Source organism: Lycorma delicatula, chromosome 7, assembly GCF_047948215.1.
Source record: "Lycorma delicatula isolate Av1 chromosome 7, ASM4794821v1, whole genome shotgun sequence".
NCBI classification, from domain to species: Eukaryota; Metazoa; Arthropoda; class Insecta; order Hemiptera; family Fulgoridae; genus Lycorma; species Lycorma delicatula.
Genome location: NC_134461.1, coordinates 96,643,048 through 96,666,718, shown reverse-complemented (window position 1 = coordinate 96,666,718; position 23,671 = coordinate 96,643,048). Strand labels below are relative to the sequence as shown.

The 23,671-nt window shown below is 29.7% G+C and overlaps 1 protein-coding gene across 2 annotated transcripts in view; it reads right to left on the bottom strand.

Annotated features, from left to right (window-relative positions):
• Window positions 1-303: 303 nt before the first annotated feature.
• Window positions 304-23,671, bottom strand: part of LOC142327386 (cytochrome P450 4C1-like) — a 44,390-nt gene continuing 21,022 nt past the window's right edge. For both annotated transcript variants that reach the window (XM_075370394.1, XM_075370395.1), the window contains 8 exons: window positions 20,443-20,518; window positions 15,547-15,673; window positions 13,219-13,288; window positions 9,855-9,949; window positions 9,068-9,136; window positions 5,046-5,217; window positions 3,657-3,836; window positions 304-574 (listed from right to left, as the gene is read on the bottom strand). In XM_075370394.1, coding sequence (XP_075226509.1) covers window positions 417-574; window positions 3,657-3,836; window positions 5,046-5,217; window positions 9,068-9,136; window positions 9,855-9,949; window positions 13,219-13,288; window positions 15,547-15,673; window positions 20,443-20,518 — 947 coding nt within the window. In that variant the 3' untranslated portion in view covers window positions 304-416. The remainder of the gene's footprint in view (window positions 575-3,656; window positions 3,837-5,045; window positions 5,218-9,067; window positions 9,137-9,854; window positions 9,950-13,218; window positions 13,289-15,546; window positions 15,674-20,442; window positions 20,519-23,671) is intronic.

Below are 23,671 nucleotides of genomic sequence, written 5' to 3'. Positions count from 1 at the left end.
TGTAAAATGTTACATAAGGATTATGATACAACGAGCAGGTTATTGTGACGATTCCACAATAATCAGCTTAATCAGGGCTAAACAACAGGTTATACATCGCTTAATAAGACTACACGGCTAGGTACAGGCTACAATTAATGTCCAGATGTGGCAAGATGAGTTTCAGAATCATTTAGAAAACCATACCTACCAAACTGTGGAACAACTTTAATGAAGCAGCCAGCATAAATGGAAACTCCCATTCATACGAATTCAGGGAAAAGACAATTGATTTGTATAAAAGAATTCTATTTTTAACAAACAATGAGAGTCATTTTATTAACACTGTGTACAGGACATGTAAATATGATATTAATTATGAGGTAAAAAATCTAAAACTGTAAAAAAATGTACTATGTAAATTTTTGGAATATTTTTTATCTATTTTCTAATCTTACATAAACACCTGAAAGTGACTTTAACATAACTTCCATAACAAGAACAATGTCTGGACAGTCATCTGGTGGAAGAATTTTAAAATTTCGTAAAATAGCACTAATTACTGCCTTCATTTCAAGCATGGCAAATTTTTGACCTGAAACAAAATCGTAATTAATTGACAAGTTATGAAATATAATACCTCTTATGCTACCTACATAATAATACGAGAGGTGGATGAAAAAATAAGTTACACCCTTGCCGTGTTCTTAAACTGAAAAGGATATATTAATGTCTTGTAGTGGCAGCACTGATTGTGTTGTTACCTTCATGCTCCCCCAGCAGTTCTGCACGATATTTAGTACGCGGGTAGTGTCGTTGTTAACATGGCATGTCATCTAGCGGGTTCGCCCAAATTAGAAGTGCATTCAGCAGTCCGATTTTTGTGGGCAAAAAATTAAAGTTCTGAAATTCATCGCCAAGTTGTTGAGGTAGATGGTGAGAATGCAATGTTACGCCCCATGATCACAAAATGGTGAAAAATCATCACAAACGAAAAAATATGCGAGTGTCAAATTGTGTACTGGGCGTCCTTCAATTGTAAACACAATGGCTAACATGGAACGCGTGAATGAAATGATCTTGAGTGACCGGAACATAAAAATTAGAAAGATTCCAAGTGAACTTAGCATCAGTTATGGTAGTTTGTATGCGATTATTCACGATTAGCTTGGTTACCATAAGATGTGTGCACGATAGATGCCACATCTGTTGACCGACAACCACAAACATCAACGTTTTGCGTCTGCTCTTTTTTTTCTTCCACGTTATTCCAGGACTGGTCCACAGTTTTTGAAACACATCATCACAGGGGATAAAAGGCAGGTGCTTCATTACACTCCTGAAACTAAACGAGCATCACATGAACGGAGACAAAATTTTACCGCAGCCAAAAAAAGTGAAAACATTTTCACATGTTCAAAAGGTTATGCTGACAGCCTTTTTCAATTCTGAGGGAGTTGTTTACACTAAATTTATGCCCCGAGGAACAAAAATCAATGCCGATTCTTACTGTGACACTTTTTTGGAAGATTGGGCGATTGGGTCATTTTTCTTCGCAAAAATTCTACTGCTCATTCAGCTCTTGTGACAAAGAAGTTACCGCAAAAATTATAGTGGGAAGCCCTGACCTAGCAGCCTGCGACTACCACCTGTTTGGTCCTCTCAAGCGAGACCTGGGAGGGGAGCGTTCCACTCACCTTGGAAATTGAACCCAATTTTTATTAGAAGAACTGAAAAACTCGCCATAAAGTATAAAAAGTGTTTAGAAAAACTTGGTGATTATGTCGAAAAGGAGATAAAGATATGTAGTTTTTTGTTCAATAAAAAAATTGTGTTATAAATATGTGTTTGTTTCACAGTGAGGGTGTAAATTATTCTCTGATTGTCCCTAGCAAATAGGGTTTATTACAGAAAACAACATTTTTACAACATTTTTTTCACATTCATTATGTGTATAATTAATCTAGATAACTTTATGCGCATAATACTGTTTCCATAGTACTTTTAACAATTTCTCATTTGTATGTGTGAAATAAAATATAAGAAACTAATTTAAAAAAATGACATTCTGAGTTTGAAATTTCAAGATGTTTATTTTTTAGAGATAATTATTTTTTATATTTGAATTTCAATTTAGTTTTAACTATAAGTAAAGGTAGAAAAATTTATTTATTGAGCCACGTCAGACATTAACTCAACCTAAAAACTTTATATATGATTTAATTTATGATTTATCTGATCCCAATTAAGGTAGGTTTGATGGTAGTCATATATTGGTATTAAAAAATATGTACTATAGATCCTAAGATAAAAGAGTTACTTACTCTTTCAGCAATTAATGAATTGTCATAAGAAGCATTAACATTTTTTACTGTATGTTTTTTTACTTTTTAATAAAATATTTTAATAGATTTCCGATAAATAACATAATAAGAAAGAAAAAGAAGATTCAATAGTGCCCTTACTTATATTCTATAGTGAGCTTTCTAGTGCCAGACATTTATAATTAATTCAAGAATAGTAAAATTTTATACATACATTATTCTAAGATAGCTTTAAAAAAAAAAAATTGGTTTGATCAATTCATTAGACATAATATTTACATACTATCTATAAAAGATATATATGTATAATCCACTTTATACATATATATCTTGAGCATTACATCCTCAATCTGTATTTTATAGTAAATGTCTTCTTTTCTATATAATTCTTCTCACTTGTGGATAACCAGTTTTCATACCCTTATCTGTTTCTTGTGATTACAAAACCTAAATTAAAAACAATTATTTAATTAACTGTATCCAGTGTTGTTTACCTTTAATAGGCGACTAAGAAAACTCAACATGAACAGAATATGGTTTCCAGCAAGATTTAAAACTTGCTAAAATTTATTCAACATATCTGTTGACTTTTGGAAAACCATATCAATATTAATCAATCAATTAACATCTCTTGCTTGTAGAGTAAATTACATCTACAAGAAAATACTCAAATTTCTTTGCTTAAAATAAATCTACGTGTGGTAGTTTTAAATTAATTGACTGCAATACATCATGAATTCATAGTCTATCGGAGAGATAATCTTATATAGTGTTTTGGAAGAACATAATCTAAAAACAAATATAAGAAAAAATGCTGAGGTTGCAGAAGAATGAACTTAGATATGGAAAGAAAAAAGAAAATATTAATCTTTCAGCTTTTATTTATGATGTACAACTGTTCTGTGATTAATTATTAATGACGCAATAATTATTTGTATGCAAGGAAATTATTAAGAAATGAAGGAATTTATAATTATCTCACAATAGAAACAAATAGCTTTGAGGAGATTTATAGAAGATTATTGTCTGAACATCAGCATCTTATGTAAGTCGAAATACTTTCAATTACCAAATGATATTAATATATTTATAAAAGGCTAACATTTTTATTTTATTTTATTGAAAAAACTTTACTTGCTAAGAAACAAGTATATGCATACCTGTAGATTTTGTATTACTAAGTTTAACTTTCAACAAAGTCTATAATCGTTAATCAGAAAAGATGTCATTTAAAATGAAAATCACTTTTACCTAGATTAAACATAATTAAGATTATATTAATCTAAACTTATGTTAACTTATTATTAAATTATGTTAGAAGTATCAACTAATTCTTTATAAAATTCAACATACCTATACAATCTCTTGGTCCAGCACTGAAGGGACAAAACGCATAAGGATTCCTTAATTTAGCGACTTCTGGTAAAAATCGATCTGGATTAAATATTTCAGGATCAGGATATACTTTTGGATCACGATGTAATTTGTAAATAAAAAGTAGTGCTGTGCTTCCTTTTGGTAATACATAATCAGCTGAAAATAATATAAAAAGGGAAAATATGTTACAGTTTCTATTATATGTAATCATACTAAATTTTTTTAAAGCACAATTTCTACGTTAATAGGATAATATATTGTAACAGGACCGGTTTAGCGGCCCTGAGTAACGGATTCCTACCAATTATTATGAAGGCAGTAGCAAATATAATAATTGGAGGAATCCAGAACAGGGACAAAAAGGAGAACCCTTTTTGTAAAGATTAGGTCCATTTTACAATTGTCTTTTGTTATACTGCTCGCTGACACACAGTAAACCAAGAATTTTTTAAAATAATGGATTAAAAATACGTCAGATAATTTTGTTGTGTGAAGAATTTATACATCAATGCTTTTTTTCTATTAGAAGATAGTTTAAATTGCATCTTATAATTTTTTTGTTGAATTTTTTACTAAAATGCATCCTGAGCTGGTGGTCATAAAAATATTTCACAATAAGTCGATTAGATAGAGACACATGTTTGAAATATCAGTTATTATTTCTACAGGAATTTTATGGTTTAGATTTTTCTCTTTAAAGGCCATATTTCCAAACATGGCAAAACATTTAAAAAGCATATATAGTTTTAAATGGTTACTCTGATAATTTTCTTCTAGATCTTAAACAATATTTGATAAACAACAAGTGGAACACTGGGAGCTCAGTTTGCTAATGTATAAAACAGCAAACATGAATAGTCAATCATCAAATTTGTTTTTCTACGCATGATAAAAATATTGACTGATATATTACTGCATGAATAGGTCTGTTTGGGCAATTCTTTCAATAGAATTTAACCTATTTTATGATGAAACGGTGGCCAAACCTAACTAAATTTTTTACAATTTAACTTATATCAATTGTTTTAAATAAGAATAACATAAACATTACATTTAACACTAATTAAAAAAATCTTATAATGGAGTAGTTAGATGTGATTATTGCCCAAAATACAACCAAAAATTGTTATTTTAATGCTGACCTTTTAAATATTTTAGTGGAATGATGGAAAAAAAACATTTTCAGATTCAAATGAAATGAAATTGTTCAACTTCTGATGACAGTTTTCAACCTGAAATAAGTGCTTCTGATTCTGTTACAAATTTTTTTTATGAACTCATACAATGACAATATTTTATTGAAATTTAATTAAGTTTGCTGATGATGGTGTGTTCTACTCAATAAATTAATTTGGTGATTCTTACAAGAAAGTTGAAAATCATCTGTCATTTTTCGGCCAATTACTGTAACAGGAGGATATAATCTCATACTCTCTTTTATCACACATTCCAAATATTTCATATTTTTTAAATCATCATTAGTAGCAGGTCTATCTGAATCTCCAAATATTTCATTAAGTTCTTCAATCACTTTGTCCTGAAATAGAATATAGGAAAATATATTCATAAATGCATATATTCAACAATACACTGGCAGTAGATATTTACTTGATACTATATTACTTACATATCACTGTTGTTCAATTATAAATAAATACTTGTTAGACATATTGTTTATTGTTCTGTAGTTCATACCTATTTAAGCCACCCCTGAGACAAGAATATAAGCAAGGTTAATGTAAACTTAATTTAAAGCATAAGCTTTACAAATCCATGGATTTATTTGTTATAAAATACTACAATATCACGTATTGAAGAATCATTGTTACATGTATAATTTCATAATTTTTATAACCAACTGAATTAAATATTGGTCATATTCAACTGAGTATTAAAATTAATTCATCGGTATAAGTAGCTCATCATATGCAAGATTTACAAATTCATCATAATTGTGTAGTTATAAATTTAACATGTTTCTAAATATGCAAATTTATTAATAATATATTGTATATATTATTTATTATTAATATAATTATATATTTCTAGGTTATTCACTATATGTCCATCTGCATATAATGAGATATTCTTTAATATCCAATAATTTTTTAATTTTTTTTAATACTAATAAATATTATAGCCCATGGGCAGCTCTAGTGGTTAATTCATTATGGCAGATCAGTTGTTTAACAAATTATTTTTAAAGTTGCAAGTTTTGAGGTTCAAATTGTAGTAAAATTTATTGCTTTTGTATGGATTTGAATACTATACAGTGGACACTGCATACTTTGGTAGTTGGGGTAGAATTAACCACACGCCTCAGGAATGGTTGGTCTGAGTTTGTACATTTACACCACATTTATATGTCACACGTATCATCCACATCTTCACTAATTAAACAGATTGCAATGTGCACATTAGGAAAATAAAAAAATAATAAATGCTGTAAAACTTCTAGTTTAAAGAATACAATACAATAAAAATTAATTTGTCCACTTACATTCTGCCTTATTATTTTTTCTTTTCCTCTATGTTTAGCACTGTCGCAGAGATCTTTACTTTGTCAGATCATATATCTAGACAAAGAATAACAATAAGTGTAAAAATAGTGAGGTTCGTGTACCATCACAGTCACTGATATCAAATGAACAGTTCTGTTCTTAGAGTTTGGCAGGTAGTGGAACTGTTATTTTTTATAAATATAATGTAATATATTTTAGAATTTTTTTAAAATCTAAATTTGAATAGTTGGTACTTTAATCGAATATCGGCGCTACTAATTATTTAAGTACCCAATTTATTTATTTTTAACAGTATAAGAATACTAAGTGATTAAATGTTTAGAACAGAAAGATAAGATAAACGTAAGTTTCCTTATGAAAATAACGAAATTCAGCTAGGTATCTGCATAAGTGTATGCAGTCGGTTACCTAGAGTTGGTGTTGTGTGTTTATTGTGAAAGGAGTTTAATTTTGCTACCATCGTTTCACATGAGTATTTGGAATTTGCCTACTAACGAAAACGATGACATTGAAATCCTGAAACTGCATGGTATTCTCTCGGGAACTAGGACATGTAGCAGCTGACAAAGCAGTGCAGCTCTACAAAACTGACCGTTGCAACTAAACGCACTTGCGGTCGAAGATCAATATGCCTGTCGCTATGTGGGTGAAAAATTTTAACTTCAGCTTCGTGAACGTCATACGTTTTCTACGTGAGTAATAAGTTATCATTTAGGTATGGGACTGAATACAGTAGTCGACTGGAATATTTTAATTAGAGAAGTGTGTGTTGCTTTTGTTGAACAGCACAGGCATGGCAAAACTGGGAAAACGACTTTGTCGTCGAAATCGATGAGACGGTTTTCGACGGTATTTTTCGTGAAAACGGCAAGGTTTTCATGTGAAAGTTGCTGACAGATCGATTTAAATTCTGATGAATGCTATCAAAGACAGTGTTAATGACGGGACATGTTGAATTTGGATTCCTGGCGTGCGAACGAAAGCGATGAATGGAAATGTTCCGCCAATATATTGAGAATTATCGGCACCATTTCAGCGATCTCACAGTCGTACTTACACTAAAAACGATATTTAAATTTAAATAATGCAGTAACTCGTAAATTAGTAATGAATAAAGAATTTCGACGGAAAGAACACCGATTTAAAGGAAACAATTAGTAGCGACGATATTTGATAAAATTACCTAATAGTTTAAATTAAATATACTATTATTTTCCTATTATTTATAATTTAATTGTATAATAATTTAATTTTTGTAGGTGGTTTTTAAAAAAAAGCTTCTTAACGCAGTCTTTGGGATGGGAAGTCAACTAAGAAAAATCTAGCTTCACAAAAAAGCATCACGCGCCAGCTGATTCCCCAATATGCCTTTTTTTTCCTGTTTAGTCTCCGGGAATTACCGTTCAGATATTACTAAAGAGGATGAATGAGGATGATATGTATGAGTGTAAGTGAAGTGTAATCTTGTACAGTCTCTGTTCGACCACTCGTGAGATGTGTGGTTAATTGAAACTCAGCCATCAAAGAACCCCGTATTTCCACGATCTATTATTCAAATCCGAATAAAAGTGACTGCCTCTATTAGGACTTGAACGCTGGCTTCTACTAACTCTCGACTTCCAATTCAGCAGATTTGGGAAGACGGGTTCACCACTAGATCAACCCGGTGGTTCCTCCAATATGCCTACCGCTGTATGTAGATACTAACAGGCGTGTTACGTAATCGCTCTCTCTCTCACTTTCTCTCTGTCTTTCTAACAATTTCGTTGTTCATATTTCTTATTAGTAAAAAAAATGTATCATTTGAGTATATTGCGTATTATTTTGCACCACTAATAATCATTTTATTAATTATTAATGGATTATAATTTATATAATATTGCGCAAGAAGCTTCGTTTCCGTCGTGTGTTCACGCACTTACGCACTCGTTTAATTTTTATTTATTATTTGTATAAAACGTAGGGTTGGAAGTGTGAAACATTATTTATGGAAAAAACAATATACTGGACTTTGAAATGGAATTGCGAGAGGAGGATTTTGAAAATTGTTACGTAAATGCAACTCAAAACGAAAATAAAACTAAAAACAAATCTGTGGAAAAAATTTGTAAAGATTCAAAATAGGTTGCTGGATGATATATCAAACATCCAGAATTAATTAATTTATAACAGAAGGTTATGTAGATGATGAAAAACTATATAGGACATGGTAGAACAAATATTAATTCAAATATGTAAAGCTGATAATTGTGGATGTACAGTAGAGAAAATATGTCAAAGTTAAATGGTAAACTCATAAAAAACAGTAATGGGCATTAGCATCAACTGATTTCCAAAACAATTGTGGTAGAAATAAAATTAATATAGTTAAGAAAACTGTTCAATAACAACTAGCATAACATTAAGGTTCTACATCAATATATTTTAAGAGAAGGGATATAAAAACATGTAGTTGTGCCTGTGACAAAAATACTCATAAAAAAAAACAAAATAAGCAAAAATACTTTTATGGCTGTTATGAATTAAGTTTTAAATATAACATAAAAATAAGTTTAATAAGCTTTTTAACAGACTTTTATGTTAGTTATTTAACAATAAGTCTGTCTATGTTTCTACGGTGTAACATTCATATCAGCCATTTAATATTTCTCATAAATGTTTTTCATTTCATTTAAATTTACATAGAGATGAATCTTTGACTGTACCAGTGTTACTTATCTTAATTAAAATTAAAATTATATATTTATTTTATTATAATTTATTGTAGTTTTGGTAATCATATAACATAAATTTAATATTTATGTGCCACTGAAAACTATACTTCTAACAATAAAATACTATGTAAGCAGTGATAACCTTCCTTACCTGTGTTTCTGGATATTTCATAAGACAGTAAATTGTAAAATTGATAGTTGTAGCTACAGTATCATAGCCCTGTAAAAAACAAATGAAAAGAAGTATATCATGAATTCTGTTTACAAAGAAGTTTATTATGATTTCTGTTAATTATTTTATAAACAAAACTACATTAAAAACTGATCATCACTGTAATATACAGTAACGTTTTTAATGTTCTTTATCTTAATTATTAAGCAAACAAATGATTAAAATTTGATTCTTACTGAAACAACAAGAATGAACTGGGAACAAATATATCTACAATAAGAATTTATTATCTGTTCCATATCAACTTCTCTTCCAAGCGCAATTTCAGCACTAGTTGCTTTTTTTCATAATGAACTTCAATATTCCAAAACTTAGTTGTATACTATAATATCACTTGAGTAACATAAATCATAAAATAATCTCATCATTTTTGTAATCTCTCACAGTTAATATAGAAAAACCAGAAATATGTGTTTTCATTCAGTATATAATAGAACTAATTTAGTCAAAACCTTTCTAATTGTGTTTTTAATCCATTAAATTTATAATGGTTAAATCCTTTAAACTTACATAAATAACAGATATTATGTTTTTTTCTGATGTTAAAGGTTACACTTAGCATATTTGCTGTCAAATTACTTGGTCATTGTTCTATAATCAGCATGAAAACTTTTCACCAGAAAATTAAAATGAGTAAGTTACTGTTTTTACATTTGTAATAAAGCATTTCTTTATTAAAAATAAAATAAATAAATAAAAAACTTACTGCAGCCATGAATGTGTTTACTTGACTTTTTATTTCTTCATCAGTCATATTATAATCAATGAGTAAATCTAGCAGTGGAGATGGTTTCTTAAGTCCTTAAATAATAAAATGAAATTAACATTTTTTGATATTAATCGTGATTATTTATGTTAAAGAAAATAATAAATACAATTAAATCAGTACTTCTACATTTTGTACAAAATAATGTGATTAAATAAGTACTTCTATATTAAAATTATGAATAACAAATTTTTAACTATTGCCTAATTTTTTTACTTTTGTACTCTTAGTATTAAAGTTTAAAAATGATTAAATTTCTGCAGCATGTTTTCTTAAATTCTAAACAGTAGACTGACAAACTCAAACATTAAATTTAGAATATGAATTTAAGTACGTCAATTTAAGATGAATCTTCAGTTGTTAAACAAATTGTTTTTAAGATAGTTGTTATTTTATGAACAGAAATTATGTGAAAAGTACAGTACGTATGATACAATATTAAATTAAGTGAGTTTTTACAGAACCTAAAAACTGTTTAAAGAAATATTTTTTGGTGTACCATTAATTGTTCTCTAAAATTTTGTATCCCATGAAATCTTTCATAAACTAGAATAAAATGGTTTTAGTTTCATTATACGGTGAAAAACTGATTTATAAAGATTGTTGTACTTTTTTTGCATTGTAAATTCTAGATTTTACTAAATTTGATGGAGAAATTAGAACAAATCATGTTCAAAATTTCATTATAATCAGATAAGCATTTCATGGGTCGTTGAAGGTCAAACAGCCAGATGATTAGTTGTACGTATTTTGTATATAACACTTATGAAGTTATTGGGTATTCATAAACAACCTCTACAAGTTAGAAGATTCTGCAGCCTATGTTACTTTGAATTCAATCCGGTTTGAAAAAATAATTTCAAAATACAACTACAAGTTCATAAAACATAATCCATATGTGTATTCTATATTGTACAGAATCACATATCTTAAGGGAATGTGTGTGTGTATGTATGTGTATGGTTGCATAGCACGTGAATGTGTGTATTATTCTGTTTGTATGAATGTATGTAATATAGCAGTACAGATATTATTTTGGTATATTACTAAAGCATACATACTGTATACATTCATACAATACATTTTTGCAGAACATAAGAAGAAGCTTACATAGACATATTAAAATAACAATATTACAGAATATGATAATGAAGTTTAATCTATTAAAGCTTAAAAAAAGAATAAAGGAATTAAATATGATGATTTGTCCTGGAGAATTGATTTGTAGTAGGCCATTGATAAATACTGCTTGGAAATTTAATAACTCACTACTCCAGATATAGAGAATATTAAAAATCAGTTTAAATGCTGGGCTCTAATGTAATATTGGTAGGTTTCTTCTCATATACAGAAAGAATGCATCACTATCTTGAGATTCAAATCAAATATAATATTGTAATCTGTAGTTGTTGAATCGTCCAGAAATGAAGACTGTGTGATAGAAAGAAGTATTCTGTGAGCATTATGTGTATAAATGAATTATTGTCAGTTGTATCTTTTAATACCATTATTAGTGAATATTTCCTGATTAAGGTACACCAGCTGATAAGGCACCAATAGTTTTCACAGCTTCATGAGATGAGAAATATAAGAAAGGAAAAACTCTTGGCAAACTAAAAAATATTTTGAAAAAATTGAGTGCATTAAATTATTTTATGTAAAGTGTGGAAAAAATCCACTGTTTATAAAAAGTTACTAACTCAAAAACAATACTATTTAAAATGTCCCACATAAAATTTTATGTCTGCATATATATAAAGTCAACTAAGATGTGTCGAAGAATTAGTGTTTTACACTCAGTGAAATCAATATAGAAATGAATCTTTTCTATCTATCCAACCTTTAAGGAACCTGTCACTGAACGCAGTTCATTTGTTTGCATGATGTGGAAGGCCTCCTGTTGAAAGATTATAACCCTACTTATTTTCAGTTATCTGTCATATCTGATTACACTGTGCCCGTAATAGTCTGCTCAAGGAAAAAAAGGATCCAAAAATTTGATTATGCGTGGTACCACACTAGGCATTCACTTTTGAACAAATTCCACCAATTTGTGTGGATTTTCTGAGCCCCAAACCTAACAACAATGGTGATTTAAGACTACATGAACAGTGAAATATTGCTTCATCAGAAAATAAAATGTGCTACAGGTAGTTTTCATTAGCACAAATGAAATCTAACTTTGTTGTTACTTATAATTGACCTTGAAGAGGTTTATTAGTGTTAATGAAGCATTAGTGTTAATGGATACTTTATAAGTATCATGTTTCAATTGACCATGAATAACATTATGGACAGTGTTTTTACAAAAGTTTAGTTGCCGCCTAACACTATGAACTGAATGTTTTTAACTTGGTTGGAAAGACAGTTGAATTCTTTCGGTGTTTTTGGTACTTAATTTAAGGTTAACTGTTGAATGTCCTTTCAAAATTATTCTGGTTTCAAAAACTATTCACACTACTTATGTATGCTTTTATCACTCAGACAGTTTCTATTTTGGCAATGCCATGGTACCAAAGACTGGGTTTATAACAGCTTTTCCAGTGCAACAGTCTAACGCACTACTATTTTTCACTGAATGTGACTTTATTTTTGTTGCTTTAAGATTACGCATAAAACACTATTACATGTTACAAAATAAAAACTATATTAATTCTTGACTGGTTCTTTTTTGGACTCCCAGTATATACAAGTTTTTAAAAATAAATTAATGTAAAAAAAGGATTATAAACATATTATCTAGCTTTTTTTTTAGTTCCTACATCACCCTTAGGTGATGAAATTTTAATGAAACTGAAATAATGTAAAATTTTATAATCTAAAATTTTAATAAACTAAATTTAATGAAACTGATAAATTTTGGTGGCTTTAAACTTTAAATCTGGATTCCATGGATACGTTATCAAAGATACGTTAAATTATTGGCATGTGTAATATTAAAGTACGAATAGCATAAAAAAAGATGTAAAGCAGAAGTACTCATAGTTAAGAACAATTATTGTGTCTAGCAGCAAAGTTGTGGGAATAAAAATAATACTGGTTAAACACTGTTTTTAGTTTACTCGTTGCAATGTTAGGAATTAACAGTGGAGCTCCTTTAACTCTTTTGACATCTTTCATTTGATTATTTTAACAATTCCTGGGTTTTTGTCATTTCCTACTACTTATCCTAAAATTTATCTTATCTTTATGATAAAAAAAGATTTTCTTATAAATTTATTAATCTTATTATTCTAACCATTTACTCATGCATATGGCATACTCGCTAAGATAAATATAATTAATTATAAAGTGGTAAGCAGACCCAAAACTGATTCATTGTTTTCATCTTCAGTTTTATTTTTTACTTTAAATTTTCTTCGAGTGTGTATAACCTGAAAACATAATATATTTATTAATAATTAAGGAATAAGAATGTTAATGGATGTATTAATGAAATAAACATTAATTGAGAAACAATGATATCTTGTTTTACAAAAACTTTAACGATTAGTAGTGAACATCGTTACCACAAAGAGAATTCCTATATACCAGCAGGAATTGATTATGTTAGATGAACTGTAATAAACATGCTGTTTTATCATAGTTCAAAATAATGTTGAATAAATTTAAGTGAAGGGTAATTTCAGTTTTATTAACTTCTTAATTGTGCTGTTCCTAAGGATGCAGAATTTGTTCATTTGATTATGTTGATACAGCATATTTATTATATATGTAATGTTTCTACCATAGTAGTTTTATGTTACATGTTTACAAGGTTGTAAAATTGATTGTTCCTTATGATAAGGAATAATTATTCACATACTCAGGATCAAGGTACGAGGTTGTCTTAAAACCTGTAACCATTAATTAGCCTAATATTATAGGTGTGTTATGAATATTTTCCTTTTAGTGCTCTAATATTTCACAAGATAAATTTGGTATATACCAAATAACTTACATTATTCACTACAAGTTATATTGTTTACAGCAGCCATAAAGGAATATATATCAATTTTTTTTTTCTAGCATTAATTTAGTATATGTCAGTTTACCATTGGTGCATATCTCATTCATTTTTTATCTATACAAAAAATTTATAAATTCTGTGTTGATTTAAATTGAGGAAGACTTTAAATTTATACATTCTGTGTAGAAAGTAGAAGAAAGATAATCTTAATATGATAATTATGAACAAAGGAGTAAACAAAATCTCTTACAAACAAAGGGTTTCACAATCACCTGAATGCCCAAATTGTATTTTAAATCAATGGATATGAAGTGAAGAACCAATCACTATGGTGGAGTAGATGTATCTAGGCCTTTCATCTGGAGATGCCTGATTTGAATCCTGCTCAGCATTGCGTTTTCAAATGGTACAAAATTTCATTTTTGTATCCCACTTACATACATCAAGCTTATGTGGTGATATCACAAAAACAAAAAAAAATGAAGAACATGTACCAACAGCTAATAAAAATGCTTTGTTAAATGAACTAGGCCATCAGGGCTCACTTTGCTTGCCCAACCATCTATCCAGTATTCTCGAAGCATTTGTGTCCTCATGTTTGTGAGAATATTAAGTATTTTACAAATATTCATTAAAGAAAATAAATATTAGCGTGTAGAGAATATCTTTCTAAAAAATTTGGTTTTTTATATTTAAAGTAGGCTTAAGGAGTGAGTAGATATACAATTTAATAGGCTTTAATAGAAGTATAATATTTAATGCTAGCCATATTGATAAAAGGGATTTGGCTTGGGAGTACCACATTCTTTGTTTAGTCTTGTATGTGTTGATGTGAGGTTGTGTTAGTTGCTGGGCCAGCTGCTGTACCTTACTTTGCTGCTATTAGTGGAGAATGAACCATGTGGTGTGCCAGGTAGCTATGCGCAGCCGACTCTCCTGCTCCCTGTACTTTCTTAGTTTTTCTTTCCCAAACTGCCGGGTTGACCTAGTGGTGAACTAGTCATCACAAATCAGCTGATTTTGAAGTCAAGAGTTCTAAGGTTCAGATCCAAGTAAAGGCAGTTACTTTTTTATATGGATTTGAATACTAGATTACTGGTGTTGTTTGGTGGTTGGGTTTCAATTAAACACACATCTCAAGAATGGTTGACTTGAGACTGTACAAGACTGGGTATTTTTTTGTATATTCATACATTTCATCCTCATTCATCCTCTGAAGAAATAATTTACGGTAACAGAAAAAGAAAGAAAGAAGTCTTTCTTTCCCACAGTTCATTGTAACATACTTTTAAATAATTTGTTAAATAAAGAGTTTTTATTTTTACTGCTAAGTATTAACTAATGCCTTCTTTTATTAGTAAGTTTGAATAATAATTATATAAATAATTAGTTTAAATATTAATAAGAATTTTTTTTTAATCTTTGATGTAAATTTAATAATAAATTATAAATATTTATTATACAGTTGTTAGTTCAATTTTTTCCGCTAGATGGTAAAACTCCATTCAAAATAAAAATATGAGCACATACAAGAAACAAAAAAACACACCTTTATGTGAGCACATCAAAAAAACCAAATGACCGTGCTTTTTTATTGGAGAGATTTTTCACAACACAAACAAAAACTGCATTGGTACATTCCATTTTGAAAAATAATTATATAATAAATGTAAAGTTTATTACCTCTTCAACAAAATTGTGTATTTTGTCTATTGATTGATAAAAATTTTTCCCTATTGAAGAAAATTTGAAAAATAAATTTGGATGTAACCAAGGTCTTAAAACCCGTTTAAACAAAAATTCAATAGCACTGTAAACAAAAGAATCATAAGTTAATTGAGATCATAGATTTACAATGCACATTAAGACAAGTGTGTACAAACCAGAATTAATATACATTCATTCACGCATACATACAGACATGAGGAAAAAGTTTTATCTCATAGGGATAAGGAAAATGTCATATTTTGTGGTGCATTAATTATTCTGACATAAAAGTAAAACTTAATTGTAAAAGATGTTTTGAAAGATAAGAGAGTGATAGAACATATGAGTATAAGTAGGCTTTCAACTGCTATGCCTCTTGAACAAGACTAATTAAGTGCAGTCCTAAGAGATGAGTGTTAAACACAATGGTGGATTAGTAGTATCTATCAGCCTTCTCTCTGGAAGATCACAGCTTAAAATTGTATTCAGGCATAATATCTTTCACATGCAAAATTACTTTGATTCTATATAGTTATCTAAAGTTGGATTTTAAAATAAAAGTTTTATTTTTGTAATGGACAATTTCTTAAATGAAAAAAATAAAATGATTTTTGGTGTAAACATCAGTATATTAATCATGACAAAGTGATAGTTTAAAATAGGGCTATGTTTCATTTTTTATAAAGAGAAATAATTTTGTATGGTAAAAACATGCAGCAAAAATGGCTTTTTTGTTTTAAATAATTTTGTTATTCTAACTCTACAAAAGAAAACACAGCAATCTGGATAAAACCAAGAACAAAAATCCCTAAAATCAATAAAAATTAAAAAAGAAAGTACGAAAAACAACAATGTAAACTTTTAAAAGAAAATTTCACTAAAAATAATGATATTTTACGAAATTTTTAATTTTCAGGTTTTAACACAATATGTTCTAACTTAAAAAAAAATGAAAAAGAATATCTAATATTGGACAATGAAGAAAATCTAAAAGAATTATTTAAATTATTTTGAAAAACTAAATTACCCTGACCTTAGAGAAAATTTTAGCTTCCAGAAAAATAATCAGAACTCCCATCTAGTAAAAGCAAAAGGAATACTAAAATCACTTGAAAATAATAAATCATGTGGAAAAGATATTATAGTTGCGGAATGCTGAAATATATAAGCAATGATGTGTGAAAACTTGAAACAATCTTTAAACAAATTTAGAAAACAGCAAAAATTTTTTGAAGATTGCAACAATTTTTGGTATTATTTTAATACATCCTCTCCTACAAAATTTTGTCCAAAACATTATTAAAAAAAACCCAACAGTAGAAAAATGAATTGGAGAATAACAAAGTGGGTCAAGTCTTGAAAGAAAGTGCACTGAAAAAATGTTATAATACCCCAAAATTAGTAACAATCTTTGTAGATTTTAATAAAAATGACTCCACCACAGTGAATCACTATTTAAATCCTAATATATATTTAATTTACAAAGATACAGAAAAAACTAGAGATTTAATCTAAAAAAGAAGATTAAGATTTTATGGACATTTATACAGAATGTACAACCGCAGATTGATATAACAAATAACTATTTTTTATAAAAACATAACCACAAAAATCACACAGTTCAAAGAAATAGAAAAAGATTAAAAACACTGAACATCTCTAAATATTTGGTTGAAGACGTAGATATATTTAGAAAATACATAAAATTTACAAAGAGAAAAAAATTACGGTATTGTTAAAAACAAGTCATTTTAAACATGAAAATAAAATTAATGAATTCCTGATGTTAATAGAATATTTACTATATTTTATCTATAACGATAAGTAATTATATTAATTGCAGTTTGAACTTCTTTAACGACTAATCAAACTAATTTGTATAAGAAAATATTTTTAAAAGACTTATTTCAAAGTGTTTTCAGTTGTCTATGTAATATTCCTCAGTGACTGGTTTTGTTGTTCTCATACTGACATTAGTTGACGTTACTGCTGGCAGGTTTTTTCGAATTAGTTATGTATTAATAATGTGTTCAAAAAGTGAGTGTGTGATTTGAATAATGTCTGTTAATTTATATTACTGTTGTATATTTTTGTACGTTTATGTATTTCATTTGTTTACATCAAAAATTAATTTAAATGTCAGGAAAAAATTTTTGAAAGTATATGTTTGGAGTGTCACTTTATATGAAAGTGAAGCTTGGACAATTGGAGTATCTGAGAAGAAAAGATTAGAAGCTTTTGAAATGTGGTGCTATAGGAGAATGTTAAAAATCAGATGGGTGGATAAAGTGACAAATGAAGAGGTATTGCGGTAAATAGATGAAGAAAGAAGCATTTGGAAAGATATAGTTAAAAGAAGAGACAGACTTATAGGCCACATACTAAGGCATCCTGGAATAGTCGTTTTAGTATTGGAAGGGCAGTAGAAGGAAAAAATTGTGTAGGCAGGCTACGTTTGGAATACGTAAAACAAATCGTTAGGGATGTAGGGTGTAGCAGGTATACTGAAACGAAACGACTAGCACTAGATAGGGAGTTTTGGAGAGCTGCATCAAACCAGTCAAATGACTGAAGACAAAAAAAATGTATTTCATAATGTTCAAGTGTATTAAAATATACTTCTTTTGTGTGTTCATGTTGAATATTAAGATCTTTGTCAATCTTGGTGGATAATTATGCGGAAAGAGAATAATCACCATACAAACCCCAAATTTAAAAATTCTTATGTTTCCGATTGCACAGTACTGTCTACTTAGATCAAGCAGGATACAGTTTTACACAAAAATATAGTGAAAAATATAAAGCCCCACATCACAACATAGTCACATTTGCTAACCACCTTATAAAGAAAAAAAATAATACACCACCATTGATGAGAACCTTGATATCAGAAAGTACAAAAAGAAGTACCACATCTTAACAAACGTGAATATTTTGAAATATATAAACTTATAGAAACACAAAAACGATATATGAAATGGATAGATATAATTCAAATCATACACACTGGCTTCTTTTATTTAAAAAAAAAACAAACCACAAATAATAATATCAGTTTATGCCAACGTGAAAACAGCAACCTTATTTACTGAGGATGGTTATAGAAAATTGAAAACATTTTGAACTAGTTTATTATAAAGCAAAGTTTGATTGGATTCTATATGAGGTAACCAAAAGAATGATTATTAAAAAAATTTCAATTCTAACATATGAACTAAAATATAAATAATTCTGATGTGGACACCACAAGACTTTCTTGTACATCTATTTAATTACATATACACATTTTTTCGCACTTCATTTGAAAGTGAGATTACACAATTGCTAAAATATTAGTTTTTATTAACATCAAATATTTATAGAATTATTAATTCAATAATCTTACCTGGAACATTAAGTTAGAGTAAAAGTCTCTCGATTACCCTTTAAATAAATTGTTTACCAAATAAACCAATAATAAAAATTGATTATTTTACAGCTTAAGGTCGAAATTAATATTTGTAACCAGCATTAAGGATTTCACTAAACGGAGTACTTTAATTATTATTAATCTTTATTTATACAGTGTACACTAGAAATTTGAAATGTACACCAGAAATCTTGTGCATATTACGCACAATGAAAAATATTTTCAAAATCACTTTAAATTGAATATAATTCAAAAATGTATTTTATTTTTCTGACAAATAATTAAATAAAATGATTTTAAAAAAAATAAATATTCAATTTTTATACGAATTTACTAAGAAAATCCAAAAAATAAGATTCTAAATTATAATTTTCAATTAGTATTAAATAATCAAATGTTTCTCCAAATAAATTACATTTACACATTTTTAAAAGTACATAAAATTTTATTTCAATAATAATTTTTTCATCTTTTTTTATAATCATTGAATTATTATTTATTGTAAAACATTTTTCACAATCACGGGTTACTGATAATTAAATCAATATATTTAAATTAAAAAAAATGAAAGTTAAAATATACAAACAAAAACAAGTTAAAAAAACAAAAAAGGAGATGAAGTGTTATTCGAACGATATGCCTTTCTTTTAAAATCAAAATTTTTCATTAATTAAAATTTTAATTTTAATTTCGATTGCAATCCAAAAGAGAGGTGCACAGCTAGATATTACAACAGTGCTAAATAAAAAATTTCAACATTCTACGGCTGATTGTTTTTGAGTTATGCAAGTACATACACACATACATACGTACAGACGTCACGCTGAAACAAGTCAAAATGGATTCAGGGATGGCCAAAAAGGATATTTCCGGTGAAATATGTAAACCGAAATGTTCGCGATCGCAACACTTCCTTTACTTCGTACAAGGAAGTAAAAAGGTGAAATAAGATAAAATAAAATAATTAATAACATGTTTTACTCGATTATCTGTAAAAAAGGAGTTTATAAAATTTTGAGTAGTAAAATACACATTTTACTATAATGTAAAAATACAGTTACGAATTTTAAGTTGAAAATTTAAGAACCACTTTTAGGAATATTTGCAACTGCATTCATACTATAACAAAAAATTAATAACACTGGTCACATTGAAGAAAATAAACTGTCACTTTCAACTGTAGAAAAAATTGATTATTAGAAATCAATAAAAAATGTAAATCCCTTACACTAAAAAAAATAAATACAGTAAAACACAGCAACGTAAATATGTAATTAATGAACTAGTGGAATAAGAAAAACTTGACTAGTAGTAGTAATTTATGTTGAAATATTGAAATACATAAATTATTTAAACCTTGTAATTGTTTTTATTTTAATATATATATATTTAATTTTTTTAAATGTTTGGTGTTGGATCAGATATTTAAAAAATATTTTCTAAACTAAATAAAATTTTAATACTTAGTAACTGCGTGAAGAATTTCATTTGTTTTCTTCTCTTCTAGTTGAACATTAATTTTCACTCCCATTGCAGTTTCTGAAAAAATAAGCGTAAGCCAATAAAATTAATAATTATGTATTTCGTATGTAACACAGTAATGTTTCTAATTTTGAAGTGGACTATTTTCAGAGGAAATATATAAGGTAGGAATCATATAAAAAAAACTTGAATTTCAATTTTGTCATGTGTTGAGTGATGGTTCATGCATAACAGAGTCTATACATGTTTCAGTTATTACTAGACCAACTATACTTTATTAGGATAATTGTTTCAGTATGTACAGCTTTAAAATAACTTGAGATATTTTATTTTTATAAATTAAATTAATTGAGCGAGGGGTACGACCTTTTGTTAGAGCGATGGCAGTTCCGTTGGAGTGAAGCGTCCACCGATGCGTGGACTAGACGCTTGATTAATGAGGTTAAGACCTGGGACTGAGGGAATTTGGTGAACTCGGCTACGAGCTCACACAGTTCCTGACGGGCCACAGCAGTTTCCGCCAATATCTCCACAATTTTAAGAGTGTGGATGATAACGCGTTTCCATATTGTGGAGACCTGGATGCGGTGGAACACGTTGTGTTCCACGTTTTACATTGGGAACCCTAGCGTTATAATTACAGACATCTGAGTCTTCTCACACTGGAGTATATAATAGAGAAGATGCTTTACAATGAGGAATCATGGGATTCCATTTCCCGTTTAGTCACCCGTATGATTATGAGTAAGGAGTCAGGTGAGGACAGAATAGCCTGAGAAATTCCTAAGTATTCCAGAAGGTGAAGAATTGGACCGGAGAGCGAGGGGGGATGGACAGTCTCCTGTGAGCCGTATAAGTTGGACAGAAATCGAGCTCATATTCAAAATTTAAGGAGTACCCAACGCAGAGCCTTAATTGTATGCACTGGTGTTTTTGAAACAATCTCCTACGAGGCTACCACTCTATTAGGAAAGGATCTCACAATCGATTTGGTGAAAGTTCGGGCGGCCATGTGGAAGTTGCGAAGTGGTAGGGAGGCCGAAGCATTTGCGTTGCGGTTTCGACCGGGCCAGTACAGGAGCGGAAGGGTGATCGCAATTTACCTGATCTAAATTTCGTTCTTTTGCCCATCTCTCGCCTGCGAAAGAGGCTGCAGAGCCTCACAATGGAAGCATGGCAGCTTGAATGAGACATCACGACTAAGGGAAGATCCTTGTTTAAGTTTACACTGGATTTGGGGGGATGGTATGCCTCGAGCTCGTTTTTAAGGGCAACGGGTGCCCGGGTGCTCACGAACTACTCTAACTTGAACCAATATCTGTTTCGGATCCACGTGGCAGCTGATAGCTCATGAGCTGTGCGTCTGCGGGGAGGTCCAGCAGTCAAATGAACACCTGTTGTTTGACTGCCCTGATCTTGGAGGGGGCCAGAGACCGGGCGACCCTGGAACTTAGAGGTCAAGGGGAAAATTGGCCACTCACAAGCTGCAAGTCAATGTGGCGAGAGCCTCATTGTCGGACCGTATGTGATTTTCTAGATGCGGTTGCTTTGTTCAACTGGAATCCGTAGTTGTAGTTTACTTAAGGAAATACTCTTACCGCATTGCCTTGGGAAGCTAACTTTGAGTATGGCTGACCACCAACCAATTATTGTGGCTCAAAGCGCTATAAAATGGTGACAAGTACTTGCTGGTATTCAGCGACATAGGCGTGGCAGCGAATTGCTTCCTAGACGAAATATATTATATTATGGATGTCATATATATTTTTAATAGTTGATGGGGTGCGCCTACCCATGACAAGTAATGACAATACATGACAAGTAAGCGGTTGGGAAACGTAAGCCGGTGATGTATGTTACCACCGGCTTACGAGTCTACCCGTGCTGTTAGGTAAGCTCTAGGAGCTATTCCAGCGTTCAAGTCCTAGTAAAGCCAGTTATTTTTACACGGATTTGAATACTAGATCGTGGATACCGGTGTTCTTTGGTGGATGGGTTTCAATTAACCACACATCTCAGGAATGGTCGAACTGAGAATGTACAAGACTACACTTCATTTACACTCATACATATCATCCTCATTTATCCTCTGAAGAATTATCTAAACGGTAGTTACCGGAGGCTAAACAGGAAATAAGAAAGGGAAAGGAGCTATTTAGGTGGCTAAACTGTTTCGAAGCTCATTAGCCGTTTCTGGCAGATACATTCGGTTTTATGCTTTAGGGCGACCGAATGGGGTGGTGGCGGGAGAAATGCCAAGCAAACCAGACGCTCTTAACAACATCTAGCGGAACCTGCGCCAGTCCGACAATGCCCCATTTATGGGGCGTGCGTAAATGGCATTTTTCTGACCATCAAAAAAAAGGTACACGAGCATAATGTACCATGCTCAATTATGTTTCAAATATTAAAATAGTTAAAAAAAGTATTTATAGCAAGTTATTTGTGAAAAAACTACATTCCATGATATAAAAAAGGGATGAAAAACCACTAGAAACCTCTAAAATGACACATTTCGCACTACAGTGGAGCGTAAAAAATAAATATGAAAAAGTGATCCAAGGTACAACAGATTCTCCTACTTTTTAATCCTTTTAAATAAATAAAAAATCCTGAATTTAATATTTTTAGTGAATTTAAAATTCATCGTTCTGACGATATTCATGGACTTTTGATAAAAATTCTTAAGAATTTTTGGTTACATTTTTGCATACAAATTGTTTTTTAACTCATTCAGATCACAAATAATAATTGGCTTGGTATGTATATACATTTGCTTCAATACGTGGTATCTACTAGAAAGTATATATCTAAATATATAGAGTGGTTTACCACGATATGGAGATACTTTAGCAACTCATTCTAGATGTAAAAATAAAGAAAAAAAAATATATACATGGGTAAGGAAATGCTTCGTTAACGAGTTACGGCTGGCAAAAAATTTCGCCCAGATTTAATCTTCTCCAGTGAAATGAAGCCACACAGAAATTCTTAGGACGCAAAAGTGTAAACTAATTCCATGGTTTTCATATGAAATTCAATCTGACAAACTAAAAAAAATGATTTCGAGAATAGTAACTTCGGAATTTTTTTTAGAAAACCGGCGAAAACGCACTTTTTTCGTATGTTAAATTGTCAATGAACAGAAGAAACTAATAAAACTTGTAAGAATTTTAATTCTAAACAGAATAGTATAAATAAAGTAAACAG